The sequence below is a fragment of the Rissa tridactyla genome, chromosome 4 (genome assembly GCF_028500815.1).
Source record: "Rissa tridactyla isolate bRisTri1 chromosome 4, bRisTri1.patW.cur.20221130, whole genome shotgun sequence".
Taxonomy (NCBI): domain Eukaryota; kingdom Metazoa; phylum Chordata; class Aves; order Charadriiformes; family Laridae; genus Rissa; species Rissa tridactyla.
The window spans coordinates 58,332,126-58,358,713 of record NC_071469.1 but is presented as its reverse complement, the minus strand read 5'-3'; the positions used below and the strand labels follow the sequence as shown (position 1 = coordinate 58,358,713).

Here is a 26,588-nt window from a genome sequence, read left to right as displayed (position 1 = left end):
TTTGGCCCATCATCTCTAAGGATAGCAAAACCAATTAGGTGATGTCATTAATCTTCTGGATAGCACAGGACTGTTTCTTAAACAATATGCAAAGAAAGGCAATAGAAAAGGAATGACCAAAGGATCCACTAAAACAGATTAACTGGCCATTCTTTGGCAGAGGATTCACAGCAGGAGCCTCAAATAGTGACAACAGCCCCGATGTGCCCTCGGGCTCCCACCCCAACTAAGGCACTCTACTGCAATCATTTATTTGAGGATTGAAGCTTCGGCCCAGGTTTCAGTCACTGATTAGGTTTAAGTCTTTTCTTAAGGCAAAAAATCAAATGGAATCAGATGTATTTATTATGGCCCTGGGATCTTCAAATCTTTGGAAAACGCGAAGTGGTTAATGTCGTATGGAAAGTAGCACTTGGACGATTCATAAATTTCAAAACTTCCACTTTTGGCCTGGCAAAATGTGAACTATCCCATTAGAAATAAGTCTATGAGAAGGAAGTATTGCAAAATCTGTATAACTGACATGTTCTGAGATTTGCAAAAAAACATTTCCTTATTCATTGGTTGGGACAATATGAAATTTCCCGTTTTAAATATTGAAGATGTTCCTGATGCTTACAAAACTGTCCCACAGCAGAAGATGATCTTTCTTCCATTTGCCTCAGAAATTTTATTTTAAAGAGAAGTTAAATTAGACAGAAAGTTTTTTGTTAAAGGGTAATGACCAGCTATAACAAATTCATACAAAGCAGAGATGAACAGAACGATGAAAACTATGGCTTCCAGACCATGGTTGACAGAATTTATGGAAAAAGAACATCTGTGTCATTGGCAAGGACTAGTGTGAGGACATTCAATAGGAGATAGTGAATTTGTGCCCCAAAATTGTGTGCATTACCTAATAGGCCTGGTAAAAATGTTCCACTGGGATTTTGAAAGCAAAACTTGGCAACAGTGAGATCATTAAAACCCTGCTGCATAGAAGCCCTCATTCAAAATGCTATAATATGTAGCGAGGTTTTCATAGTTATTAGGAGAGAAAATATTCTAGCTGTAATAGGGATCTTCCCATCAATAGTTCTGCCAGAATAAGAGTTTCATGGCTAAGATTTCATAATCGGTGAAATGACTTAAAACTCCTTTCATGAGGATGTTTTTGGACAAATTAAAACCTCTTTCCTCGTTTTATATAATGTAGGAGTTCAAATAAGGTGACATGCTCAGGCTGAGAGTACGGCTCCATTCAGGAGGGAGGACGTCATGATGCTCCCTTGTACTGCGGTAGGGAAGCAAGGCTTTGCGGGACAGGGCTTTCCGGCTTCTTTCCCACCCCAGTTCACCGGGCACTTTTGAGGAATGTAATGACACACTCTCAAGTCCATCTACGAACAAAGGATGCTAAAAAAAGACATGGAGTAAGCACCTAATCAGAATATGAAAGAAACTTGAATTCTGGCAGGGTGAGTTGAGTATAGAAGATGGCTGGGATGGACACGTTTCTGAGTCAGTGACGATCCTATGTCAGCAGTTCGGAGTAGTAGGTACTTCTAAATGCCGATGCTCATAAGCCTAGAAATTGCAATGTGGAAATTTCATCATCCGAAAATAGTAAATAAATGTACCAGGGAGTGTTCCTACATAGTATCATCTATATTTTAGAAGGGCAATGAAAACAACAGGAAATGTGCTTAAGGAAAAGCTGTCAAAGTAGGCCCATAATATGTAAAAAGATAAAAGAACGTCCACTTTAATGTCTTCCTTTGACAGATGGATCTAAGGAAATATTCTGAAAAATGCCTCAACACAAGCTTATGTTTCCAGAAGGCCTTTCAGACTGTAAAATGAAAATGCTTCTGTCTCACTGTTTGTTTCTGACAGCCATATTCAGTGATTATTAGAAGAAAAAGCAATGAAAATATACTTTTTTTCATAAATTGCTATTATATTGAACATTATAATTTCTAGGCAAAAAGAAAATTCTGACTATAGTGTTTCAGTAGACTAGCTCGCTTAATACTAGTTTTCCTTTTAAAAACCAGACCAGCTTTGTCATTAGTGATAGGGGAGATGGGTAATGACCATGTCACCATTTATCCAGCCTTTCTAATGCGCAAGTACACCTGCAGCACAGCATTGCAAGCGCAAGGCTATGTAACACCAGACAGTAAATGTCAAACTGTGCAAAAGCTATGCAAAACAAGTGCAGTAAATGGAAACCAGTTCCTGCTTTCAGCTCAGGCACGACCAAGGTAGGAACTGGGTGCAGGTACCTTATCTCATCTTCTGCAGCTAACGTTTGTTGTAGAAACCATATAGCAACCAACACAGCATCACAGATATTAGCTCCATGCAAATAAACTTATATTAAAAGTGGCATTTAGTGTTCAGGAGGAAAAATCAATCCTTTAGTGCTCTAATGAACACCACAGTAAAAATACCTGACATTCAAATCCCAGTCGTTTCATAAAAAATAACTCCCCACAAACAATTACAACCTGTCTAGTTCATATTTCTTTGTTGCCCTACTTAAAACACGTGTGTCAGAAATAATTTATGAAGGGTGATAGATGCATATTCATAGTAATTACTGCTTCACAAGTCCAGCTGCAGTAAAGCTGAAAGATCTTGGAGAATAACTGTAAGAAAAGTAGTGATGGCATCTGCTTCAAGGCGCTGTGGAGCACAGCGAAGCCCAGACTTTGTCCTGTAAACACTCTATTAACTGTTTTCTGATCATCTGATTGGTACAGTGACTCCTGATTTTGTTAGCAATTAGCACAGGTTCTGTTTTAAGAACAGAGTAACGAGCATCTCAAAATGCATGTATTTATGGAAGAACCTTTTATGTTCTAGTTTGGATATATTTGATGCTATTCAGAGGTTTACTGGGTTCTTTTTTCCAGACTGCAAACACAATAATGGAAACATTTATTCATTGGCTTGCATACACATTTAGTGCTATGTATGGATTGTGGACACAAGCGAAAAAGTTGGCTTTCATCACCAGAGATATGTCATCTTACACTCGGAGTAAGAGAACAGACTCCATGTAATTACGTGAAATCTTCACAGTCATTTTCACATATCCATTTTACTTCATATTTACACCAAATTAGCAGCAAATTAACTCCTCGCCATGTCCTTGCTGAGAAGCGAGAGCTTCAGCTGTGGTGGCAGCTTGCCCTCTTCAGAGCTACCAACTCAATCACTTGCTGCCATCCCACAGTGCTCAGCGACACCCCGAAGAACATAAAAAACTCATTTCTACCAGCAAGCACCCCTTAAAATGTTTTGGAAGACGATACCAGTCTGCAGCAGATGCTACAGGTGCCATCTCCCTGGGAAAAGTACCACCTTGAGCCCTGTTTCAGAGGGAACACAGGTGCAGCATGGCATGTCCAAGGGGACTAAAAGGGTCCCTCTCCCAGACAACAGAATATAGGTGCCCCGGCAAGGCAAGCCGGACACAGTCCCCTTTGCCCCGACCGCACAGCTGTCAAGGGGTTAAATACGAAGGCGAGACAGACCAAGGTCTGACGTACATCCCACAGAGTGTCCTGAGAGCATGAGCAGCTGGTTAATCTGATTAAAGGAGATGGAAAAACATCTTGAGGATGTCATGGCCGGAGGGAGAAGATCAGCACGCAGTAAAAGCCGGAGAAGTACCCGGGCGCATGCGTGGTTCAGTGTCAATGCCAGAACACGTGCAGGAGGCAACCCAGCATGATTATTCCCTGCACAACTTCATGGTACCCACCAAAAGCCACCGTCCCCGCCTCCCCCGAGTCCCCGGCACTCTGGGCATACCCTTCCTGCACCTGCTGGGCAATGTGAACTCCAATGGTATGATTAAAAGTAGCAGCATTTATCCACATCTACCTATCTTATCTCTTTATTTTGAACAAAGAAGAACCCATGAGGATGGATTTTGAGAATGAATGAGGATGGATTCCGCATTCAATCTATTATAGACTGCAGACAATACATGACCTAGGATCTTCCCAAAGATTTTTGTTTGAAAGAAAAAATATCTGCTCTTCCCCAAACCCTGGCATTCAACCTCCCAGCGGATAGTTTCAGATAGCTTCAGAGATCTCACTGGACTTCTGTCTTTCAATAGCTCCTGGATGTCTGACACAGCCCTACGCCTGCCTTGTGCCGGGATGAAGTGCCTTGGCTCCTCAATGGATCTCCTCCATCATCCGTGTCCACGAGCCTATTCCACAAAAGCAAGCATTACTCTGAACAAAGCAGCCGGCTCCAAAAGCATCTTTCTACCCGGGCTGTCTCAGCTGCTCACCGTTAATGAGTCACAAGCTATGGAATACAGCCATGGGGCTGTCGGAAGGGTTCTTGAGCCTGCTCTCGCTGTGCAGAGCCCAGGATTGACACACGCACAATTCAGATAAAGCCATTGGGTGCTGTGATGCTAATTGCCGGACTTGGGCAGCTTTGTGGGATGGAGGGCTGGGGAGGAAGGGCTGTTCGCGTTGGGGGCGTACAGCAATCCCCAACAGCAACCCCCAGGCTGACACCTGCAGCCCACAAGGGCACCGCCATCTGCAAACTGCACTCCCCGCACCCTGCTACGGGAGAGATGGTACTCCTGGGGCTGGGGAGAAATGCAACACATTCTTCTCTTTTTAATCTGGTTTTGGGGTGCGCTGCCAAGCTGTACAATGCAGGGGAAAAAGACTATACAGCTAGTTAATCTACATAGATTAGACTCCACATGAATTCCAATCCCGGATTTTCTTGGCCAGGTCTCAAGATGGGGATTACTTTTGTTAGCTAATGAGTAACATAAAAAGATCTACAAGTCTACTACTTAAGAAAACTAAATATATTTAAAATCAGTTGTTTTGATTGCTTGTTTTTTTCCTTGGAGACTGAAGGTACAGTTATGTATAATCTCAAACTAGTAAGTAACAAATCCTTTCTCATTAATGTAATTTAAATGATTAATGGCATTACAGCTTGCTTTAGATGTGTAGTCCTTTTTTTACTGCCACCTGTTTACTTTCCAGACTGCACTGAAGGAAAAGGAAAGCTATTTTCTGTTCTAAACTCACACTAAAGCACCCACCATGAACAGGTAATACTTAAAAAGAAACAACTCTATGAGGTCTTCAGAGCTCAGCACTGAGTCAGAAGGATTTTTCTTGCTGTAGTAAGGTATTTAAAATCAAACAAATCAGACAAAACAGACGCTACCAACAGTTTCATATCCAGACCACAGAAAACATCATTGCAGTAACGCTCTCTACTTACTACTTAACATCGAGCCACCGTCACACTTAAGGAAAATTAATTGCTTTGTAGATGGAGTTAAAATCCCAGCTGTTATGAAATGCATGGTAATCCTTATGTCCACGGCAATGTGGAATTAAGTAATGGAAGAAAGGAGTGACCTGCACAGAACTCTGGTGCTCCACTGTGGTCTGCCTGGGATGGTTCCTCAGGGATGGACTTCATGTTCCTCAGTGATGCCCCCGGAGCAGCTGGTGGGTTATGTCCGGGACTCAGAGGGCTCTGCATGAGAGGCAGCTGGGTGCCTTTTCTTCTTTTTGTTTATGTGAAGGTTACAATGGCAGCAGACAGCAATGCATAGACACTAAATTAATTAAGCTGTTTTTAAGCCACAGCATTAAGGTGATGTCATAAGAACCCGCTTAGGATGGCAAGGTCGCTGGAAAGGGAGAGTACACCTCCTACAAGAAAAGAATTTGTAATTTGAAGGGCTTCTGTTGGATGCCTTGTGTGGACTTGTCAAACTGCTTGTTTTTCACACCTGGCACCACCTGGTGAAGTGCTTTTTCTGTCTGTTGAAATATCCAAGATCATCTCTGATTTAAACAGGAGAGCTGATCCACCTGCCCCAGCTGTGAGCAACACATATTACGTACTTAGGAATGCATAAATTAGATATATTTGGAAACACACAGCACTGGGAAAATATTTTGATGCAAGAGAGCACGGTTGATATAATTTATGCCAGACTGAATTTGTGTTTGCATACAAGCGTGCTCAGATAGGCACATGTTGGCAACCAGAAATCTGTTCAGCTTTCCACTTGCATTGCCATGGTACTGCATTGCCATTTTGCATTGACAGCTTATGCTGTACAACTGAGCCTAAGATTTTTTTTCTCTATTTCCCAAGTAACTAGTTTCATAAAAATCCAGAACAGCAACGATTGGGTTTAAGTCTTTTCACAGCCTTACACACACACAAGTAAATTAGGGTGACTCTAACAGAAGAAATAAAGCAGGTGCTGATGCATTGCAAGCTCTTAATGATGCTATTGCTTCACCCTGAAATATTTCTACCAGGAAATGTTGAGCATCTGAACTGTAGCCATAATCCTCTCACACAGAAGCCTTTTCTACAGCTCCTAGAGAGTAAGTACAAGCCTGTGTCTTCAGCATTAATGGAATCAGCTGAAGTGAGTAATGCTTTGTGTATCCTAAGGCTGTGATCCTATAAACGTGGTAAAAAGATGGCAGTGTTGTTTTTTCTAAGCAGTCAGTCCCACACGAGGTGAAGTGAGTCAGAGCATCCGAGATGGATGGGCAGCTCTCAGAAAGGAGCTTTTGTTCCTCGTCTCCAGTCTCTGACAGTCACAGGGAAATCGCCTCTACCACCTACCTACTAGCATCAGCATCACTAGGGCTGTTTGTGTGAGAAACACTTATGAATATAAGCAAAGGTCACACAAGGAGACTCTTAAATCAGGTTTGTTTTTTTAAAAAAAAAGCTTAAAATGACCACACTGATGACCCACCACTGCCTCCCATAAGGAAAAGTTAGAGGACTGCTAGAGACACAGATGGGGATGAATTTGTCACCGAGAGCTTTACAGTAGCAGCTATTTATCCTTGTCCGCAGTATTCATACAAATGTCTGAAGAGAAACATTTCTATTCACTACGTGGCAGTCTCCTACCCTTTCTTTTCCTGATAGCTGTTACTTGTAATTGCAGCAAGAATAATATCCTGAGGGCTTTATGCTGATCTGCTGGATTTGAACATCAGCCTCTCAATTTACAGCATCCATAGCCCCCACCGCCAGAGGAGTACACACCGCTCCTGCCGCCCAATCAACCCTTATGAAACAAGCTTAGACCTGCGTCAATTTTACCACCGATTTCAGACAAGGAATTGAATGTAAAATCCACCCAGTAATCCTGCAAACCCAGAAGGCAGATGAAATAGCTCCGTTCACTCTCGATGCCACAGGGGCATGTTTTGCCCTGATTTGCGGGTGATCCAGGCAGCGAGCCGTATGGGCTCTGAATCTGGGCAGCCCGTGCCAAAGAGCAGATGCGCACCCTTTAAGCATTCCGTCGTGTAGCATCGCAGTGTTTCTGCAGGCTCGGAGGTTGTGTACTAGCTTTGCTTCAACAGTGCGGAAAAGCACTTTCCATTCAAAGTGAATAGCCATCAAAGTAATAGAGAAAAATGTTTAGTGCTGTCAATGGAGACATCTTTGCTTTTTTTTTAAAGATGCGTTAATGGAATGCCCTGCCACAAATCATAAGGGTTTTGCAGCCCGTTACTTCCAAATGGTGAATATAATGATAAAAACAAACATTTTGTTACCGCCTGGTTTCCATTATTGGGCTAAATTATTGGATTAAATCATGATCCCCAGAGCTGAAGTCAAAGGATTTTGCCCAGAGCAACAATTAAGATATCAGAAGACGCGATCGATCTCCCTGATCCCTGCAGGGGGGCTGAAGGGAAGCATGAGAGCAGGGGGTGGCAGCACAAAGGGTGCCTGAGCACCCTTGTTCTACCCATCACATGAGGACCTATGTCGGGAGAATGAACTACTTCCACATGGACACACACACCCACCCCTACATATACATATATATATGTCTGCGGGCCCTGCTGGTGCACAGCCAAGCCGAGATGAGCATTGCACATCCATACAAGGAAGCCCAGCATTGCTCCGTATGGATTTTTAGTGGCTCCTATGCAGTGCTTCGCAGTTTTCTCGAGGTAAAAGGCAAAAGAATTGTAGGCACTGCTGCTAAAAATAGCCAGTTATGCCCTCGATGATTCATTTGTTGGTGGGGAGTACCCATAAGTGCCTCTATCTAAACAGTCTGTTCTCTAGCTCAGTATCTCCTGTGCCAGCTTGTATATGTCTCTCCAGTCTTGCTGAGTCTGTTTTCCTATGGGTTATATCTTCCTTGGCTAAATATATTAGGACAGTCTATTTATCTCCCTCCATGGCAGCAAGACCCAAGCACGACTTCCTCCCGCTCTAGGAATTTCATAAATAAATCACTGTCTATTATTTCCCCGGGAGCATATAGCCTGACAAAAAAACCCAAAACCAAACACACAAAAAAACCCCAACAAACAAAACCAAGGAATCATCCCTTTCTCAGGTTAGAAACACTGTAACAATCACAGAAACAGGAATATGCCATTAAACTTCAGTGGCTGACCTCTTTGCATTCCTCTGATTTATGCAAGTAATAAATAATTGTGCCGAATGGCTTCTCGAGGTACAGCTAATTCTGTGAGAGAAAGAAGGCGTCCTGTGATTTAACTCCCCATCCCCCAAACATACACTCTTGGGGTGATGGCCAGGATTTAAATCACAGTCCTATAAATTGTTGTGGATTGGGAGAAAATGAAATTGGGCCCTTTGGTGACATCCTTATAGTGCAAGTGACTTTATGAATGTATAACTGAGCTTATTGATAGGCATTTTGAACCTGAAATGGGCTCTGTTTGGGGCTGTGAGATTTTTTATTACCTGTTACAATATCACCATATTTCTGGAACGATGTTTTTTGTAAGCAAGCTCCACCCATCACTAACAACCCTTAGGAAGAATGAAGGAACAAGATGCTTCTTCAGTTGCACTATGGGCTTCTTTATGCCTGCCCCCATGCGAAGGACAGGCGAATCAGAGGTGGTTTAGCTGAGGGAGCAGAGCAACGAGTGTATATGGATGTTACCGACCTGAGTCCCAAATACAGAAGAGCCAAAACCTGCTTTTCCTCCAGAGCATCCCTCCAGCTGGGCACGGCTGAGCCAGGCCTTTCCTGGGATTGAAACCACCACTCGCTACTTGGTGTGCCCATGAATGCCGCCTCCAGAGGGAACAGATGTGGCATGCCATGATCAATGTCTCTTTCCTTCTTTTTTTCTTCTATCTTTCTTTATTTCTTCTAATGGGATCTCATGTTTGATATCTTTTATCTTTTGGTGTGGAGAGTCACTGCTAACTAATAAAATATAGATGGTCATTTTGTGAGGTATTTAAGTTGTAGTAGGATAAGTGGGGAATAATAAATAAATCCTTTGGGTAGTAATACTTAGTTACCCAATATTTAATCTCCTCAGTTTAGACAAGTCATGTAACCAGATTTTAATGTCTTTTTTTATTATTTTTTTTGGTAACAAAATATTATTTTCTTCATACATTCACTGATATTATTTGGCAGTCACCTTTCTTATTTTTCTCTGTAGACACAATCTCTCTTTGTTATGAAATGTCATTACCACTGACGAAGGCAGTGATTTCTTTAGCCAGTCTGCACATAATTCTACATGTCCTTATTGGAGCACAAGAGACACCAGCATATTTGTCTTCCCATTTGTGAAAGTTTCCCCAAGCCCCCAAACACTTTCCCTTCCAAGTGCACTTTCCTGATCCATACTGCACATGCTTAGACTACACACATCACGTTAGCAAGGCGACATCCACAAACTTGTAATTTATCCCTGTTTTTCCTCAAGAGCCAGGCATGCACAGTTCTGCACTCAAAAAGGAAAGCTGCTGTCTCCCAGCAGCCAAAAAGCCCAGCAAGACTCGTGTGCTGTGGCTCCCTCTGAATGAGTAAGCAGCTGAAAATAATACCGCTTACATTTTCTTTGGCAATGGAGGTTATAGATGGTATTTATCCTCCTTTTCAAATTTTCTAACGTTAACTGGAATACAGACTGTAGTTTGTAGTCCTGTAGCTGGCTTCCTTTACGATGGACCAGTTTGGAATAGTGATAAATTAATGAGATATTCTGCTCTCTTCTGCGAAGTAGTGGATTTGCAGCTAGCGTTTCTCTTTTTGTGTAACCTGACCCTGACTTGGTCCCACTCTCAATGCTCCTCACTACCAGGCAAAGCATTAATCTCTAGTCTGTGTCCTAAATCCATTCCGGGAAAGGCAATGGAAGTAGGTACCAATGATATTTTTCAGTTCAACCAGTACACGCCATAGAGATTACATTTTTGCAAGACACAACAGGACAAAGATAGATTTTTCAGTTGGTGATGTTTGGATCAAACGATTTAAAAGCAAAATAATAGATGAGATCTTGAGATTTTAGGAACCTAAGGTCAGTCTTAACAGTAAGTCCAAGATGAACTCCCTCAAACCAATGAAAAGATTTAACAAAGAATGAGACAGACTCAGAGTGACTATTTCCAGATGGGACTGTAAACTACCTCCAGGGATCTTGCAACGGATAATTTCTGCTTGTAGCAATGACACATAGGGCTATTTAATGGCCTTCGGGGGTTCATGCTTATTCAGTGGTGAGCACTTGGAGTACATCTCCTGCAAGAGACACGCTGGGACTGGTTTCCAAGTGGCGGAGTAGCAGGCTGTCCCACAGGAGGGCATTAGGAGAAAGGGGCATCAGCTGGGAGAAGAAACAGAGACCCAAGCACTCCAATAGAAAAGAAGAGAGCTAGAAAACAACTGTGAATTGGGCCCCTAAATCTGGATTATTAATAGCTGGAGAATGGGTCTCCTTTAAACAGGGGCCTTTATTGCCCAACTCCCCAAAATGAACTCCCTAAACTCTGATCTCTGAACCTCATGTGACAGTTTTGATGTTTACAGTAAATGAAAAATCGTTTTTTCTGATTGCTGCTCCACATGTCTGGCACTTCTGCAGTAAGCTCTTTGCAAATAAAGAAGATAATGATTGGATGCATTTTTATATAATTTTTAGTGAATAAGTGAGCTTCCTGGGCACCTTTGTTTCCAGAAAAAGAAAAAAAAAACAACTCTAACAGCCTCGTAAAAGTTGGACTTTTTTCCAGCTGTCCTCAAACAGTGCAGGCTAGCAGGCAGGGCAGAAGGAGCATTAACGCCCAGCACAACCAAGAAGCCAAGTAGGGCTGGAGCTTGGCAGAGGACCGGCAGTCTTTCCCCTGCGCAGCCACACGGCACCGCTAGGGAAAAGTTTCAGGTCTGTCCTGGAGGGTCTTGTACCATTTTCTACGCCACTTCCTAAATGCTTCTCCACACCATCTGGTCACAGCATCCCACCTGGGTTAGTGAGGATGCCCTCTGTTAGAGGATTTGCATCCTCTCAGGAAGCTGTAGGATAAGCATCGGTGCTTATCTGCTCAGCAATGTCAGCACTTGGGCATTGGTGGGTACACACAGAAGTGACAAGTTGGGTTGAAAAGTCTTAGCTGACACTTCTGTTGTTGGAGCTCCAGCGCTCACAACAGGATTTGAGACTCAGGTAACCTAAACCTTTGCTCCTTCCTAGGAACCCAAGCTCTCTGTGAGCCTGGAGTGGTTTAGCAGCCTGTGATTCACTCAAGAACCATGAAAGACCTCAGAGGCTAAATTCCAGCCATCCTGTGAGATCCAGGTTGGGACACGGGCCAGCTGGGCCACCCTGTGCAGGTCTAAGTATCTCTAAAAATGGGGCTCTGTCCTTACTCAGGGATACCTCCCTTCCATTTCACATATTTTCTAGCAGAGTGAGGGCTCAAAAAGGCCCAAACAAAACCAAAGTAAGGATTGGATTCATTAACTATTAATATTATTCATTACTGGTATTTCTACAGTAGCCTTTGCATGCATGAAACTTCAGTACAAATGAAAATATCTCCCTCCTTCATGTATCTCACAAGTTCATTTATATGCAATGTAGCTTGTCAAGAGATGGCAAACAAAAGACCTGGGAGGAAGAGGATTTACTCTGAATAAGCCGATAGCTACAAATGATTCTGAATCATATCAGAATTAAGTGACTTAGTGCCACTAATGCCACTGGCACTGCTGCTAGCCTTGACTCTGGTGAGGGGCTTAATCTAAGAGGCTCTTTTGATTTCTCAGAGGCTCCTAATGGTTAATTTTCTATTCCTTTTCCTTTTTTTTTATTTCTCCTTCTTTAGGACTTGTCAGACAGAAAGCCTGATGTGTGAAAGGATCTAATCTAGGCTATGCTTAGGTTAAGACAGGCAGGAGATGGAGGAACAAAAGAGGAGCAGGACAGAAAAAATATCTTGCCGTTTGGTTGATCCACTAATATTTGCTAATTGCAATAAATATGATAGAGCACAGAACCTTCTAATGAGCTTATATAAAGCATTTTAATGGAACGCTGTCAGGTTAAACATTGTGTTTAAAAATATAAATGTCCTTAATAATTCCAGATTAAACAAGAATGAAGTTTGAATACCCAATTAATTTTTTCCCCCTTTGTGCCAGGGTCTGAACTGTATTTCACACACCTCAGCCACCGAAAACAGATGGGGCTTTATTCTGCTGCTTTCAGGCCGGAGCACACCTACACCATCAGAGGGAGGAGATGAAATGGGGCCACATCATGCCCTGGCTTGCCAGGCTGTTGGGCAGCTCTTGTTAGCTTTGGCCCAGCCTTGGGCTCCTCAGATGGTAGTGCTGAGGCTTGCACAAGGATTTCCCCCAAGGATGGCAACTCTGGGGCTTGCATGATGGTTTACTCCCCCAGCATGGCAGCTCTGGGGATGGCAGGTGGGTTTTCATCCAAGCACAGCAGCTCTGGGGCTTGCAAGAGGTTTCCCCCCAAGGACGGCAGCTCTGGGGCTTGTATGGTGGTTTTCTCCCCCAGCATGACAGCTCTGGGGCTGGCAGGAGGGTTTCCCCCCAGGGATGGATGCTCTGGGGCTTGCACGATGGTTTTCTCCCCCAGCGTGACAGCTCCGGGGCTGGCAGGAGGGTTTCCCCCCAGCTTGGCAACTCTGGGGTTTGCATGATGGTTTTCTCCCCTTGCATGACAGCTCTGGGGATGACAAGAGGGTTTTCATCCAAGGACAGCAGCTCTGGGGCTTGCAGGAGAGTTTCCCCCCAAGGACGGCAGCTCTGGGGCTTGCAGGAGGTTTTCCCTCCAGCATGTCAGCTCTGGGGCTTGCGTGATGGTTTTCTCCCCCAGCATGACAGCTCTGGAGCTTGCAGGAGAGCTTCCCCCTAAGGATGGCAGCTCTGGGGCTTGCAGGAGGTTTTTCCCTGGGTGCTGCTCTATGAAATGGGGCCATTGCAGCTCCACCAGGACCAGCCTGGGGGTCCTCACACGGCACCAAATCACACTGTACAGCTTCATTTTCTTGTTTTAGCGCATGACTTAAAAGTTTCCATGTTTAGATTACAGGCCTTTCAGAGCAGAGTTTAAATCCAGAGCAGTGACTATGTTGAGTTTAACCGAAACTGAAGGAAAGAGCCTGTGGAAACTTCTTCACAAAGAAGTTTTGTAAATAGTGGTTTGATACTATGGTGATGGGTCCTTAGAACTGTCGACTCCATTTTTCTTTCTATTCAATCCCTTAGTTCTCTTCCAAACATGCAGATCTTAGTCCTGTCCTACACGGCAGGGTTGATTGTGCACTTTTATGCACTGAACAAGTGCCAAGGAAATCATAGTTGGAGAATAGCGATGCTGGATCTACTTCCCAGCCGAGCCTCTCACAGAAACTGTGGGAAGGGGCCAAATGCATCTGCCCGCCTTGGTATCTCCAGGGGCTTCTGGATGTACCCATTTGCCCTGGGTCTTGGTAAACCACAAAGGATGGTCCAAATCTGAGAAGGATGAGAGTGCACCAGGTCTTGCCCAAACAAGAAACTCCATTCACAGACTGAAGGGCTCGGGTATGTTGCCACGTGGAAGCAACGCCAAGGACGTGCTTGAGGTCATGTCCTCTGCTGTTCACATCATCTGCCTGCTGGAGTCCGCCTTGGTGCTGGCCCTGGAACCCTGCAGCCCACCTCCCCATGGGGGCAAGCCCTAGGATGTCCCCGCTGCTGCCTGATGGAAGAGGAGCTGGACCACGCTGGCAGCCTGCACTTGGTCTGTGGATTACAGGGTGTCTGATCTTAAAATCCCCTGGGCTTCAGGCCACGATCACCACGAGTCTCTTCTGGGAGGTGCAGCCTCTCTCTAGCATTTGAAGCATCCGAGTGTATCTATTCCCGCTTAACCGCAAAGACACTGCAGAAAATTTAGTGGCGTTCTGCATTCTCTATCTAGCAAATTCTCTTCTCCCAGGTGGAAAGATCCTCTGCTTCTTTTATACTGAAGAAGGAGAGAAAATAAATGCTTCCGAATAACCCACAATCTGGGTGACTTCAACAGAAGCAGGAACAAGCACTTAAGAGTGTGATAGAAGGATTACTGTCGCCACATATCATTATCTGGGGGAGGACAAGCTTGACGCGCTGGAAGCTTTGTAAACATCTCAGGCTACTTAGGGAATCTGCAACACAAGCCGAGATGTTTGAAAATGTATTTTTCCTAAATCATGCATTTCCCAGCTGAGTATGGACAAATTCGGGTCTGGAACAAGTCCAGTGAGCATGATGAACTACCACTAGGGAAGAGCAGAGGTAATTTTGTGTAACCCCCTCCCTCCCAGAATGATGCAATACCTCTTAAATTTGGTGGGAGAAAAACAAAAAAACAAGCCTGTGCAATATAATAAGGACAAAAGTTTGTTCTGATTCCCTCAGCCTTGAAGCCAGCTGGGCGCAAGTCTGTGTTCGTTATATGCTGCAGTCTCGTGGCCCAGCAGATTGAGCGATTGTGTTTTCTGTTTACTTCTTTTTCCAATCTCTTCCGTAAGCCAAAGATAAAGCCAGTACAGCTCCGGCTGTACTTTTGAACCCATGTTTAAATGGGGTAGAAATAAATCTTAATGAGATTGTCCAGCCCTATTACCTTAAGTAGTATACCTCAAATGAACCCTGCTAAAGGCTGTAATTCCCTTCTGAGAGTTCAGGGACATGAGGAAGTGGCTCGTATTTCACTATTGTGGTTTGGGTGATTACCAGATACTTGGTAAAATTCCACCTTTATTGCATAAGAATTGGAGAAACCCGCCTTGATTTAAGACGTGAAAAGAGTAGAAGATGCATTCCTCTAATAAGCACAAAGAAATTTCTCCTAATCTTCACACCAAGCAGAAAACTACTTTTTACTTCACCAGTGTTCACATGCAAAAACTTTAGTCCCATAAATTCTTATTATTGATATTTTGATGATTTCTATTCCACTTCTGGATAAAACCAAGGTGTTTTCACAGGACTTGCTGCTGGGCAGAGCGAGGAAGGCAGCAGCAGATGGGTAGGACTGCAAGGAGAAAGGAAGGGCCGGAGAGATCTCAGACGGGTGTCTCCGGGGAGCACCGCACTGCGGCAGGGACACCACTTATTTAGCATCTCTTGAGAACCACAAATGCAGTTGAAGAGAGGTGCTTTTTTAGAAGTACTTGCCTAAGGTACTGTATTGTTGGGGGATATGGCGGGCCCGTAGACCCCTTGACAGAAGAGATAGAGCAGTGTATCCATAAGAAGGCCACAAGTTGCGTCATATAAGGACAATGTAACAAAAAGGAGGAGGAAGAAGATCGCTTCAGAGAACAAGGAGAGTTAGGCTGTGAGAAAGCCAGATTTTGAGCGATGCAAACAGGATTTCAATAACCAGTCGTATTGTAGCTATGAGCGTGTGTGCTATGTAACCTAACCAATTGAAAGCGTAGAAAGAACGCGTGAACACAGCGTGAACAAAAGATTAGATATATAAGAAAGCCAAGTTTGTAATAAAGAGAGAGCTTAACTTAACTCTTCAAGGAAAGTCTTGTCGTTTGCCCGTCCCGACTGAAACGACACTATATAAGAAAGGAAGGGGTGGCCCTAAGTCTTTGGACACCTGCAGCAGCGTCCTTCAGAGCACAGGGCACATGCCCTTCACACTAAGGAGCAAGAAGAAATCCATCTTCCTAGCCCCAGCCCACTTGACTGTGCAGTAAATGGGTTTTTTAGATCACATTGTGCCCACAGCAGTCAACGGGTAACCCACAAAATGAAGGTGCAGAGGACAAATCTCTCCTCCTTGTCTAAATTTAGCGGAAAAGCCTTGGAAATACAGAGAAGGCAGCCAAGCAGCAGCAGCAGCCAGAGAATTTAGACAAGGAAGATAACTCAGTTCTGCTAAGTGGCTTTTGGGAAATAATAGAAGCATAAATAAGAATCTAATAACCTTTTACTGAACTAGAGTTAACCTCCAGCTCTGGGCAGAAACCTAGGACTATCCATGACCATAAACCGAGCTCAGTGAAGAATTAGGCTTCCTACTAATTTTTTGCCCCTTTTATAGATGTCTGATACCTGATCAGCACACAGAAATCTGGGCACTTAAGGATCTCCGCAGGCCCATCAGATGCTATTAACTGTTGAGAGGAGAGGTCTGGGACTTATTGCTAGTAATTAATGAGTGATTTGTCACAGAGGAACAAGACCAAACCTGGAGAACCTGTACCAGAGGATTCCTGCCCAGCTTTGTTCACTCCTTGGTGTTCTCCAGGCAGCCGACTAGTGAACAGGCTGGCCTGTGGCAAGGCCGTGCATCGAGTAGTGGAAAGTAAGTTTGATCTCCCTGTGCTGGCTCCTCACTCCAAACAACTCCTTTCGCATTCTTTCCTGAGAAGGCAGGCGCTCCGGGTGGCAAAGACACAGCTGTTTGTGTGGGCTCTGCATGGACTCACGCTCCTTGTCTTGCCCTTCACGTCAGCTCATTAAGTTGTCCAGTTGCTTCCAGTTCTCCTCTCTCCTTGAAGGCAGCTTAATTAACGAGGCAGATAGATTGTCAATTGAGCAATTGCCTCGGAACAAGGAAATCTTTAGAGATTTGGCACCATTATCTAGGATAACCCAGCTGCTGAACTTCATTAGGAAAAGGAAGCAACTGCTAAATGTGCACTCAGCTTTGAGGCACGTTTCTGCAGGAGAATGCAAAAGCGATGTAGGAAAACTGAGTATTTTCTAAGCCTGTATCTCCCCCTTGGACAGAACGGAGATGTTTGGCTCCTGGCTACACCTGGCTACCATGGTGTCTCAAGCCATGGAGTAGCGAGTTTTCTCGTGCACCTTGGGGTGCTCCTCTGATTCCTCTCCCCTGCAGGGACACCTGACCTCAGAAGCAAGGGACATGGCACCGGAGCACACGTGCTGCTCCGGGAACTGTCTCCATCCTGCTGAGGTCCAAATGGCAGCATGAAGCAGGGAGATGATCATGCTCAGGGTCTGATGGTCCTTCTGTATCCCCAGGGCCCAAAACCGTGCTGAAGCCTCATGTGGGTGGGTTATGTTTGGATTGATCTGAGCAGTGAGGCTCCTGCAGTAGGGAGGGGAGACTCATCATGCCTCAACAAAAATGTGCCATCTGGACACTTTTCAGTGGACATCTCCTTCCAGGGTAGTGGGAGAACAGTGAAGACCTGTTTCCTTACTCCCCCCACTTTATAGGAACACCAGAGTAGGCAGGGAGTAGTAAAGGACTGCAAAAATGCTCTTTAGCTACTTTGTGTGCATGGAGGCTCCCCAAAGATCTGAAGAAACCAAACAATTGTAGGAGAGGAGCTTGCTGAGAAAACAAACACTCCTCCTGTGAAAAACTGCGAGCAGATTGAATGCGTTCCCTGGAGTTTTCCAATTTTTTCATTAAGTGACTCAAAATAAAAACACACAAAAATGTGGTTGGTGTTTAAAAAGGCAGTTTTTGTTAGAGAAATATTATTCTCCAGCCTACACATGTGAGTACTGTGTGTCTCAGCCTGCTGTATCTGTTCCAGTCACTGCACGTTCTCTCGCACTTTCCCACATGATGCTTCTCCCTATGCCTTAGATGTTTAAATATCTGACCAAAACATCTTTGAAAAAAAATCTTCACTCTCCAGTGACATAAGACTCCCCATATGTTGCTGACTGGGTGAAAACAGACAGTGCATAGACATTTTGACAACCCCCAGAAACTCATGACCCGAGAAACCTGGCTTTAGAAAAAAAATATTAAATCTTATGAGGGTCATGATAAACATCAAAGAGTTGGCAACACTAAGACATATCAAACAGTTTAGGTGAAATTTCCCAGAGAAATTGCTTCCATTTCATCAATGTGCTGTCTGTTTTCAAACAGTCATGCCTGAATATACCATTTGGAATTTATGATAGATGCAGAAAAGAATAGTTTCCTTCTCAACGGCAACCACATGCGGTCCATATGCCTGCAGCACAAACGGGTTGCAATCTCATGCCTAAGTCAGATGGGTGTGAGAAGGACAGCTAACTGTAGTGACAGGATGAACCTAGGGTAGCCTCTGGTCTGGGGTAGAAGATCTGTAGAAAATGACAAATTTAGTGTCCAGCTGTAGAAAATGACAGATTTAGTGTCCCAGGGACAAGAGCTGCCTGTATCAGAGGTGCTCGTGTGCGAGGGTGTCGATGCTGCAGAGTATCTCCAAACAATTGGTAGAGTATCAAGTTGTTATTATTATAACAAGTATACTTATTGCTAGAGGTCTAGTTATGAGGTTTCAGAGATTTTGTATTTTATGACATGTGTTTCCAATAAGCTCTTTATCATAACATTCAGCTTCACCTGTTGGAGATATTGAACATGGTAAAGAACGCAATTCCAGGAAGATCAAGGATGATTTCAGGACAAGTCAGCTTGGAAAGTATTACCAGGACCTGGACTACACCTATGCCTCAGCTGCAAAGCAGCTCTCAAAGGGAGAAGAGTTGGTCCACAGAGCAACTGTGGAAACCAAGCTTTTCACAAACGGTCACTGATGGCACATTCCTCATCCCTTTGTACTGGACCAGAGACCATGGATCTGATTTACAGACATGCCCAAGGCTCACAGCTGCCAACAAAGCTTGAACATACGAAATACAGTGCTGTGCTGGTGCTCTGAAAGAAGAGCTCCTCAGCATCTCCGATTAGACACCCATATTGGTGGGAACTGGTTTTGGCTTAATCTCAATGTGCCTCGGTCCCTCATATACAAACTCTGAATAATACCACACACATGGCTGTGACTTATTGCTAAGTCATATCTAGCAACGTTTCAGCAGGGGAAATACGAAACATTCACTGAGTTTTAATTAGGTACAAATATAAATACGTTTCTCTGAGCAATCGTGCTGGGATGAAGTATGACTAATGCACAGTGCTTCCCACGCACCACGAGAGTGCTTGCTAGTGAGGGCTCACCCAGCAAACCTCACCGGCCACACAGCACAGGGCTCAGGCTGTCTGTCTGAAGAAGAAGAACCGGGCTGACCCAGCCGCAGTCTGCACCTATGGGTCAGGTGGATAAAGGTATTTCTGAGATTTTAGGAGTCATGATCCAAGTTCATTGGAGTGAATGGAAACCCTCCTCTTGACTCCAAGGGGTCTGGATCAGGCTCCTAAAGCTCTTCCATCCGAGATACACCAATTACAAGTTTAAAATGAAGTTAGGTCCTTCTTAATCCCTCTGATACAATCAAGCACAACCTGAGACCCTCAGTTTGCCGCCACCTGTGTAGATTTTTGAGTAGCTGTGGAAAACACTTAGGTGTTCAGATGTTGCACACAGGTGTTTTTGTGTGCTTTTACTTCTCCATTGCATCAGCAAGGCCTCTTTAGGCAAGTTGTCTTGCTACAGGAGTTTTGACCCAACCCTGGCTTCAGGCTGGAGACCCCTTGCCAGGGTAGCTGGCTGCCTGCTGGGGTTTAACACATTTTACGACACATGGAGCTGCTGAAGTGCAGGGTCATTCTCTCATCAGAGCTTCTGGGGAGAAGCAGGAGTGACAATGCCCATCAGAGTAAACTTAAAGAGCTGGTACTCACACAAACACGCCCCAGCCAACAGCCCTGGATCTCCTCTCCCACTGCTGGTTGCTGTATCCCACTGCACAGCAAGGATTTTACCAGTTTCACAGTAGTTTTATTAGTCACTGGGAAGTGTTCTGGATGCGCTGTGTCATTGAGGTGTACTGGCAAAGCCATAGCATATCCTGCAGCTCCACAAAGAGCACATCACAAAGGACAAGCGTGCATGCATGCTGTGTAGGCAGACAGTAAGTATATTTATCTACAAAATAGGTGAAAAGCACACGAAATGCCAAGTTTGGCAAGAAGTGCCTATGGATTGGTGAGGGGATTTTGGACCTAAACCTTTCAAATAACTCTCCAAAACTCCTCATTTCATGCCCTCACACTAGCTGGTGGGGGTAAAAGCCTTTGCTCTCCCAAGGAGCACTGAGGTGATGGAAACACGAGCCACGCAAACGGTGCTGAGAGCGGTGATGGGGTGCTGGGGCGTTCCTGCCCGGGCGGTGGGGAGGAGCTGTCTGAGATGAACGAGCCATTGGCACCTCTCTGAAAACGCTCGCTGTTATCTGCGATGGAGACAACATTGGATGTTCCTAAATCTTCTTGGAATTTGTTGTGACTCCTTGAGGATCACAGCCAATTTACTGAGCCCAGTTCAGAGTCATCAGATCAAGGGCTTCCAGAGACAGGCTTTTCCTCCAAAAACAATTTCTGTGATTGACAGACTGTGTGCAGAACCAAAGCACAGCTCTGACCAGCCCCCACGTGCCACGCTGGCTCAACGGTGACTCCAGCTGCTCCATGAAACCCAGGACTCCTTTGGGGAACTGATCCTGGGCACTATCAACAGGTCCATGCCCAGTGGTTGGCCTTTTTCAGGAGCCCATTTGTCTGCCCCACAGTCCCTATCCCACAAGGAAGAAAGCATCTGGGGGATCTTGCCAGTCTTTTAGGTGAAATTTAGAGGTTTGAGATCTAAGGGAATCCTAAATGCTACGAATTTAGCTGTGGAAACCATTAGTGCGTGGTGAGGGAGCTGATCACAGACAGCAGGGAAAGAAATGACAGGGAGAGAGAAGCAGGTCAGTGAGAGACTGGGCACTCACCAGGTTAGCGGGAGGGCAAACTGGGCATTTAGTTTGGAGTCTGAATGGCAAAATAAGGGAAGGGTGCCCCACCCTCCAAATTACTGCCTGTAAAACAGGTCTGTAGCAAGAGAGGGCTCCAGACAGCAAGAAGTAAATGTTAAATGCAATTATGGCTTCTAAATGCCGATGGCTTAACACAGACTATGTTGGAGATGCTGCAGATGTTGTGAGGCATGGAGGAGAGGAGGAGAAAAAAAACACATCAGTTGTTTTTTGCATGCCTTAAGGTACTGTAAACATCATGCAATAAGACTGTTCAGAAATGTGCTGTAGAGCCCGCGCAAGCGCCCTTGGGACAAACTAGAGTTTTCAAGTATTTCTACAGATCAGATTTCTACAGATTTCTAGAGATTTCTACAGCAAAATCCTCCTGGAGGGAGGAGGAGCACTTGGGAACTATGTAGCATCTTCTGCATTTCCTTAACTAGACCCTTAACCAATATCCCACCTGCAAACTTTTGTGCCAACTTCAAATGCCTCTAACGACCGCCTGAAAGCCCTCTGCTTCAACACTCCCCGTCAAAAAGAAAAAAAAAAAAGAAAAGGGAAAAAAAAAAAGAAAATATATCATCTCTTATACCCCCAGGTATGATTTCAGCACATTTCTGCAAACTTAGATTTCTGAAAAAAGGGTGTTAATGTCTCTGCTAGCTCAAATATTCCCAACTTGGAGCCCCAGTAGCACACACACACACATTTTCCTCTAGAAAGGCAGGGCACAGGCGCAGCCCCTGCCTGCCAGCCAAGTATTTAGCCCGGTCCACAGAAGGACACCTCACCTGCTACACCTCAAATGCAGAGGCTGAAAATGGAGCCCAATCCTGTACCTTTGCTCAGGACACTCCAGGAACACAGTCAGCTCCCACCTAACTACCACCGAGCCCCAGGGACAGGACACCCATGTCCTGTTGCTCCCACGCTGCCTGCAGTAAATCCCCAAAATGAAGCCTGTGGACTCTCACAGGACACACATCACTCAACGGCACCAAGCCTAGCCCACCCAAATCACGCGTTGTCCCCTGCCATGCTGCTGCAGCCAGCAGAGGAGCGGCCGGCTGGGCTTACTCCTAAGCAAAGCGTCGGAGGTGAAAAGGGTAATTGACAGCAGAGTTTGTATTTTTCTTATTTCCAGAGGTTGCAAACTTTGAACCTAGTTTTAAGAAATAACTTTATGAGTAGCAGATGGGGGTTGTACTACACTGGAACAGGTTGCCCAGGGAAGCTGTGAATGCCCCATCCCTGGAAGTGTTCAGGGCCAGGCTGGATGGGGCTTTGAGCAACCTGATCTAGTGGGAGGTGTCCCTGCCCATGGCAGGGGGCTTGGAACTGGATAATCTTTAAGGTCCCTTTTAACCTAAACCATTCTATGGTTCTATGATGCTGTGTACGGGTACGCTACATTTGGCTGAGCTGGGATAAACTCCTGTTGAGAACAAGCTTGGCTGCAAGAGGGAGCAGCTTCTTTCCTCTTTGCTTCTGATGACAAAGAACCAGCTTTGCCATCTGTGGCATTTTACACAAGTGCAAATGCAGAGTTGCTCCAAGCCCTCCAGCTCTCTCCCTTTCCCAGCACTGAAGCTGCGTGGATTTGGGAGGCCTCAGATGTTTCCCAAACGGAAAAGCACTTTTTCCCCCAGGGTGGATGAGACGAGACTACAGAGTTTCTGTGAGTTGTTCATTAGTTACAAACCCTGTTAAATAACATAGAGTTCTCATTGCTGTGCAAAAATTAGCTATTAGTGCTTAATACTACTGTGATGGTGATCGTCCCCCCGTCCTCAGCACTGGTGAGGCCCCACCTCGAATGCTGTGTTCAGTTTTGGGCCTCTCACTACAAGAAAGACATTGAGGTGCTGGAGCATGTCTGGAGAAGGGCAACGAAGCTGGTGAGGGGTCTGGAGCACAAGTCTTATGAGGAGCGGCTGAGGGAGCTGGGGGTGTTGATCCTGGAGAAAAGGAGGCTGAGGGGAGACCTTATCGCTCTCTACACCTGAAAGGGTGTAGAGAGGTGGAGGTCTGTCTCTTCTCCCAAGTAATAGGCAATAGAACAAGAGGAAATGGCCTCAAGTTGCACCAGGGAAGGTTTAGGATGGATATTAGGAAAAATTTCTTCACTGAAAGGGTTGTCAAGCATTGGAAAAGGGTGCCCAGGGAAGTGGCTGAGTTACAATGCCTAGAGGTATTTAAAAGATGGGTAGATATGGTGCTCAGGGACATGGCTCAGTGCTGGACTTGGCATTGCTAGGTTAGTGGTTGGACTCAATGATCTTAAAGGTCTTTTCCAACCCAAATGATTCTATGATTCTGTATAGATCTTGAGAAGCCAGGGAGCCTGGAGGGAAAGGGCAGAAGCCAGTGAGGATTTTCTCCCCATTCCCTCACGCCCGAGGAGCAGAGGACGGGCTTCCAGCCTGGGTGAGCATGGCAAAGAGCTCCTGGGAAAAGAGGGGAGAGCAGGAGGGAGCCACGCAGGCTGCAGGAAATCCCCTGGGCTTTCAGCCAAACCAGATGACACAGCTTCATGGACAGGATGCGCTGCTACGGAAAGTCGCGTGCAGAGAGATGATGTCTTCCCCAGTGAGCCTGGATCGATCCGTGGCTGAAGCAAAAGAACAACCTACTAAATGGGGTAAATGCTGGCATTTGGAAATGCTTCTTTCTTGAGGATTTACACTGATCGTCAGACATTTTTACCTTCTCTCTTTAAAATGTTTGTCTCAGCCATGTCCATTGCAGCTGCAGAGCATCTTTAAATGACTTGGCTGTGGAACGTAGCAAGTTAGCCAAGAGCAAGGCTGGACTTGTAGACCTTCGGATGAAGTCCCTAGACAGGCTTCAGGCATTCCACAGTGGCACCTAGCTCCAGAGACCTGAGTGCGGCTGCACCGCTTCAGTGACGGTGCTGTAGCGATACCCATTCACAGTCTCTCCTCATTGGGGATTCACCCCTTTCTTTCCCAAAGCTGAAAGATTTATATGTGAGGTTTTCTTGTCTCTAAGGGCACTGCCTGCAAGATTGCTCATGCTTCAGTGTGCAAAGTTAGGTCTGCAGGTGTGGGAGCCCCAGCACCCCACCTCACCTTCCCCCGGCCAGGGGATATTCCTGGGGAGCTCTGAGTGTGCAAACCATTGCTGGTGGGTTTAGTGGGCTCGGGAGCTGTTGTTCATCCTGCAGACTGCTCTCTTGAGGTGCTTAAGACATGCCATTGCCTTTCTAACCTCCAGCAGATAGCTGGGTTGCTATGCTGAAAAAAACCTTGCCACTTCCCTGCTTACCCCAGAGCACTAAAGGCAGTCTGTCCAGCAATTCTGCCACGTGATTTCAACACGTTCCCTTTTCCTTAGGGTCTCCCCCTGCAAACAGTAGTGTTCAGTGGGACCACTCACATGGCAACATCAATGTCTGAGTCAAGACCTTTTATCTAAGGTTTAGACTGCAAAGCAGAACTGGTCCTCCAGCCCTCAGGGGGCCACAGATTTATCTGCAAGAATCTAGACGTTATTTACCAAATAGAATAGAATCACAGAATAGTTTGGATTGGAAAGGACCTTTAAAGGACATCCAGTCTAACTCCCCTGCAATGAGCAGGGACATCTTCAGCTAGAGCAGGTTGCTCAGAGCCCCGTCCAACCTGACCTGGAATGTTTCCAGGGATGGGGCATCTCCCACCTCTCTGGGCAACCTGGGCCAGTGTTTCACCACCCTCAGTGTAGAAAGTTTCTTCCTTCTATCTAGTCTAAATCTGCCTTCTTTCAGTTTAAAGCTGTTACCCCTTGTCCTATCGCAACAGGGCCTGCTAAAAAGTCTGTCCCCATCTTTCCTGTAGGCCCTCTTCAGGTACTGGAAGGCTGCAATAAGGTCTCCCTGGAGCCTTCTGTTCTCCAGGCTGAACAACCCCAACTCTCTCAGCCTGTCCTCACAGCAGAGGTGCTCCAACCCTCTCATCATTTTGAGGCCCTCCTCTGGACCCACTCCAACAGGTCCGTGTCCTTCTTATGTTGGGGACTCCACAGCTGGACACAGCACTCCAGGAGGGGTCTCACCAGAGGGGAGCAGAGGGGCAGAATCACCTCCCTCGTCCTGCTGGCCACGAAGGTCTGATAAAGGGTTAATTTAAAGCATAGTCCTATTCTAAGTACGTGCGAGTGGGGCAATTTTATTTGACAGGAGTTCTGCTCGTGCATGTGCTGAGTCATTTCCAATGATTTTTTGTTACAAAAATGTATTTTTGCCGTATTTTATTCCCAGCAGCTGTTTAGAGCCAGCCCAGCGTGGGAGATGGAGGTCTCGCTCCCTGTCAGCCTCCCTGGCTGAGCTAAGCAGGCTCCCCATGACAGTGCAGAATTTGTGTTGCATTTCAGGAAATCTAAATTCCTGTAGGTTTCTGGGGTATCCTGATTCGGAAAACACCAATTTAAGCAAATTGGCTCCAGTCTGTCTTAAAGACATGTTTGAAATGTGTAATTTTAGCTTTGAAAGGAAGTATTTAGCTAAAGAGTCAGGAACGTATTTCAGATGAAAGGTCTTGTTTCCTCCTCAATTGAAATGAGGCCAATAAAAGTTTGGGAGGAATTTTAAGGAAATTCAGTTAGATTCGCTTGCCGCCTGCTGCAGAACAAGCTACATCAATTCTGTTTCTTCCCTTCTTAGCCCTGTTGTAGTAAATAACAGAGAAAATATGTACTTATGAGATTCCCAGCGTCTGAATAGCTACTCCCTCTTCAGCAATATAATCTTCATTTATTATGGCTGAACACCTTGTATGATTGCCGCAGTGATGTTATCCACAAAAAGTCACCCGTGCTGTTCAAAGTCAGTCTGTGGCTGAGATAAGCAATAAGAAAATAAGGAAACAGGCACTTTAAGAACCTTTGCGTGACTTCAGAGGTTTTTCTGAAGTCAAAAGGATTGTGTTAAGAACCAGAAGCATCGTGACTCATATATTCCTAGTCAAAATGCTGGGTGCATGAAAAGCTGTCCAGTCGTAGGGAGACCGAACTGCATCTGCTTACAACAGAAAAATAATACACACAAGAGGAAGCACTTAAATAATTGATGTGCTTTCCTTTTATCTGCATGTAGGAATGACAGGAAATCTATGTAGCTGGCGCTAATGGACAGCATCGGTACATCAATAATTGCTAATGAGAAAGAAATAGTAGTGCATTTGTCCTGAAGTGACTGCTCTTTCTTTCTTCTCAATCTCCCCGTGTTACAACAGGAAATTAATAGTGTAAATTTTAGAATTCCGTTCACTAACAGATGATTTTGATAGCGACGCTTTCAAGTGCCTTTTTTGGTATGAATTCAGTCCAAAATGACTGTCCACTCACTTACATTTAATCTGCAGCCTGACATCTTGGATCCTTTTTTTAATGTCGTCTGTGCTACATTCAAACAACAAAATAAAACTTTGTTTGCATCACATGTTTAATTTTCCATTCCACGCCAGCAAAAGGGAGCAGCCACACTGGCGCTGGACATAAAACAGACATTTAAAAACACACAATGCTTTCATCCTGAAAAATTGCATAA

At 45.1% G+C, this 26,588-nt stretch overlaps 1 protein-coding gene across 4 annotated transcripts in view; it reads right to left on the bottom strand.

Moving 5' to 3' along the window:
• The window catches only part of EML1 (EMAP like 1), a 131,779-nt gene that overhangs the window by 102,547 nt on the left and 2,644 nt on the right, over positions 1–26,588 (bottom strand). For 3 of the 4 annotated variants that reach the window (XM_054198287.1, XM_054198290.1, XM_054198291.1), the window contains exon 2: positions 5,412–5,711. The exons of the other annotated variant lie outside the window; for it this stretch is intronic. In XM_054198287.1, coding sequence (XP_054054262.1) covers positions 5,412–5,538 — 127 coding nt within the window. In that variant the 5' untranslated portion in view covers positions 5,539–5,711. The remainder of the gene's footprint in view (positions 1–5,411; positions 5,712–26,588) is intronic. 4 annotated transcript variants of the gene reach the window in all.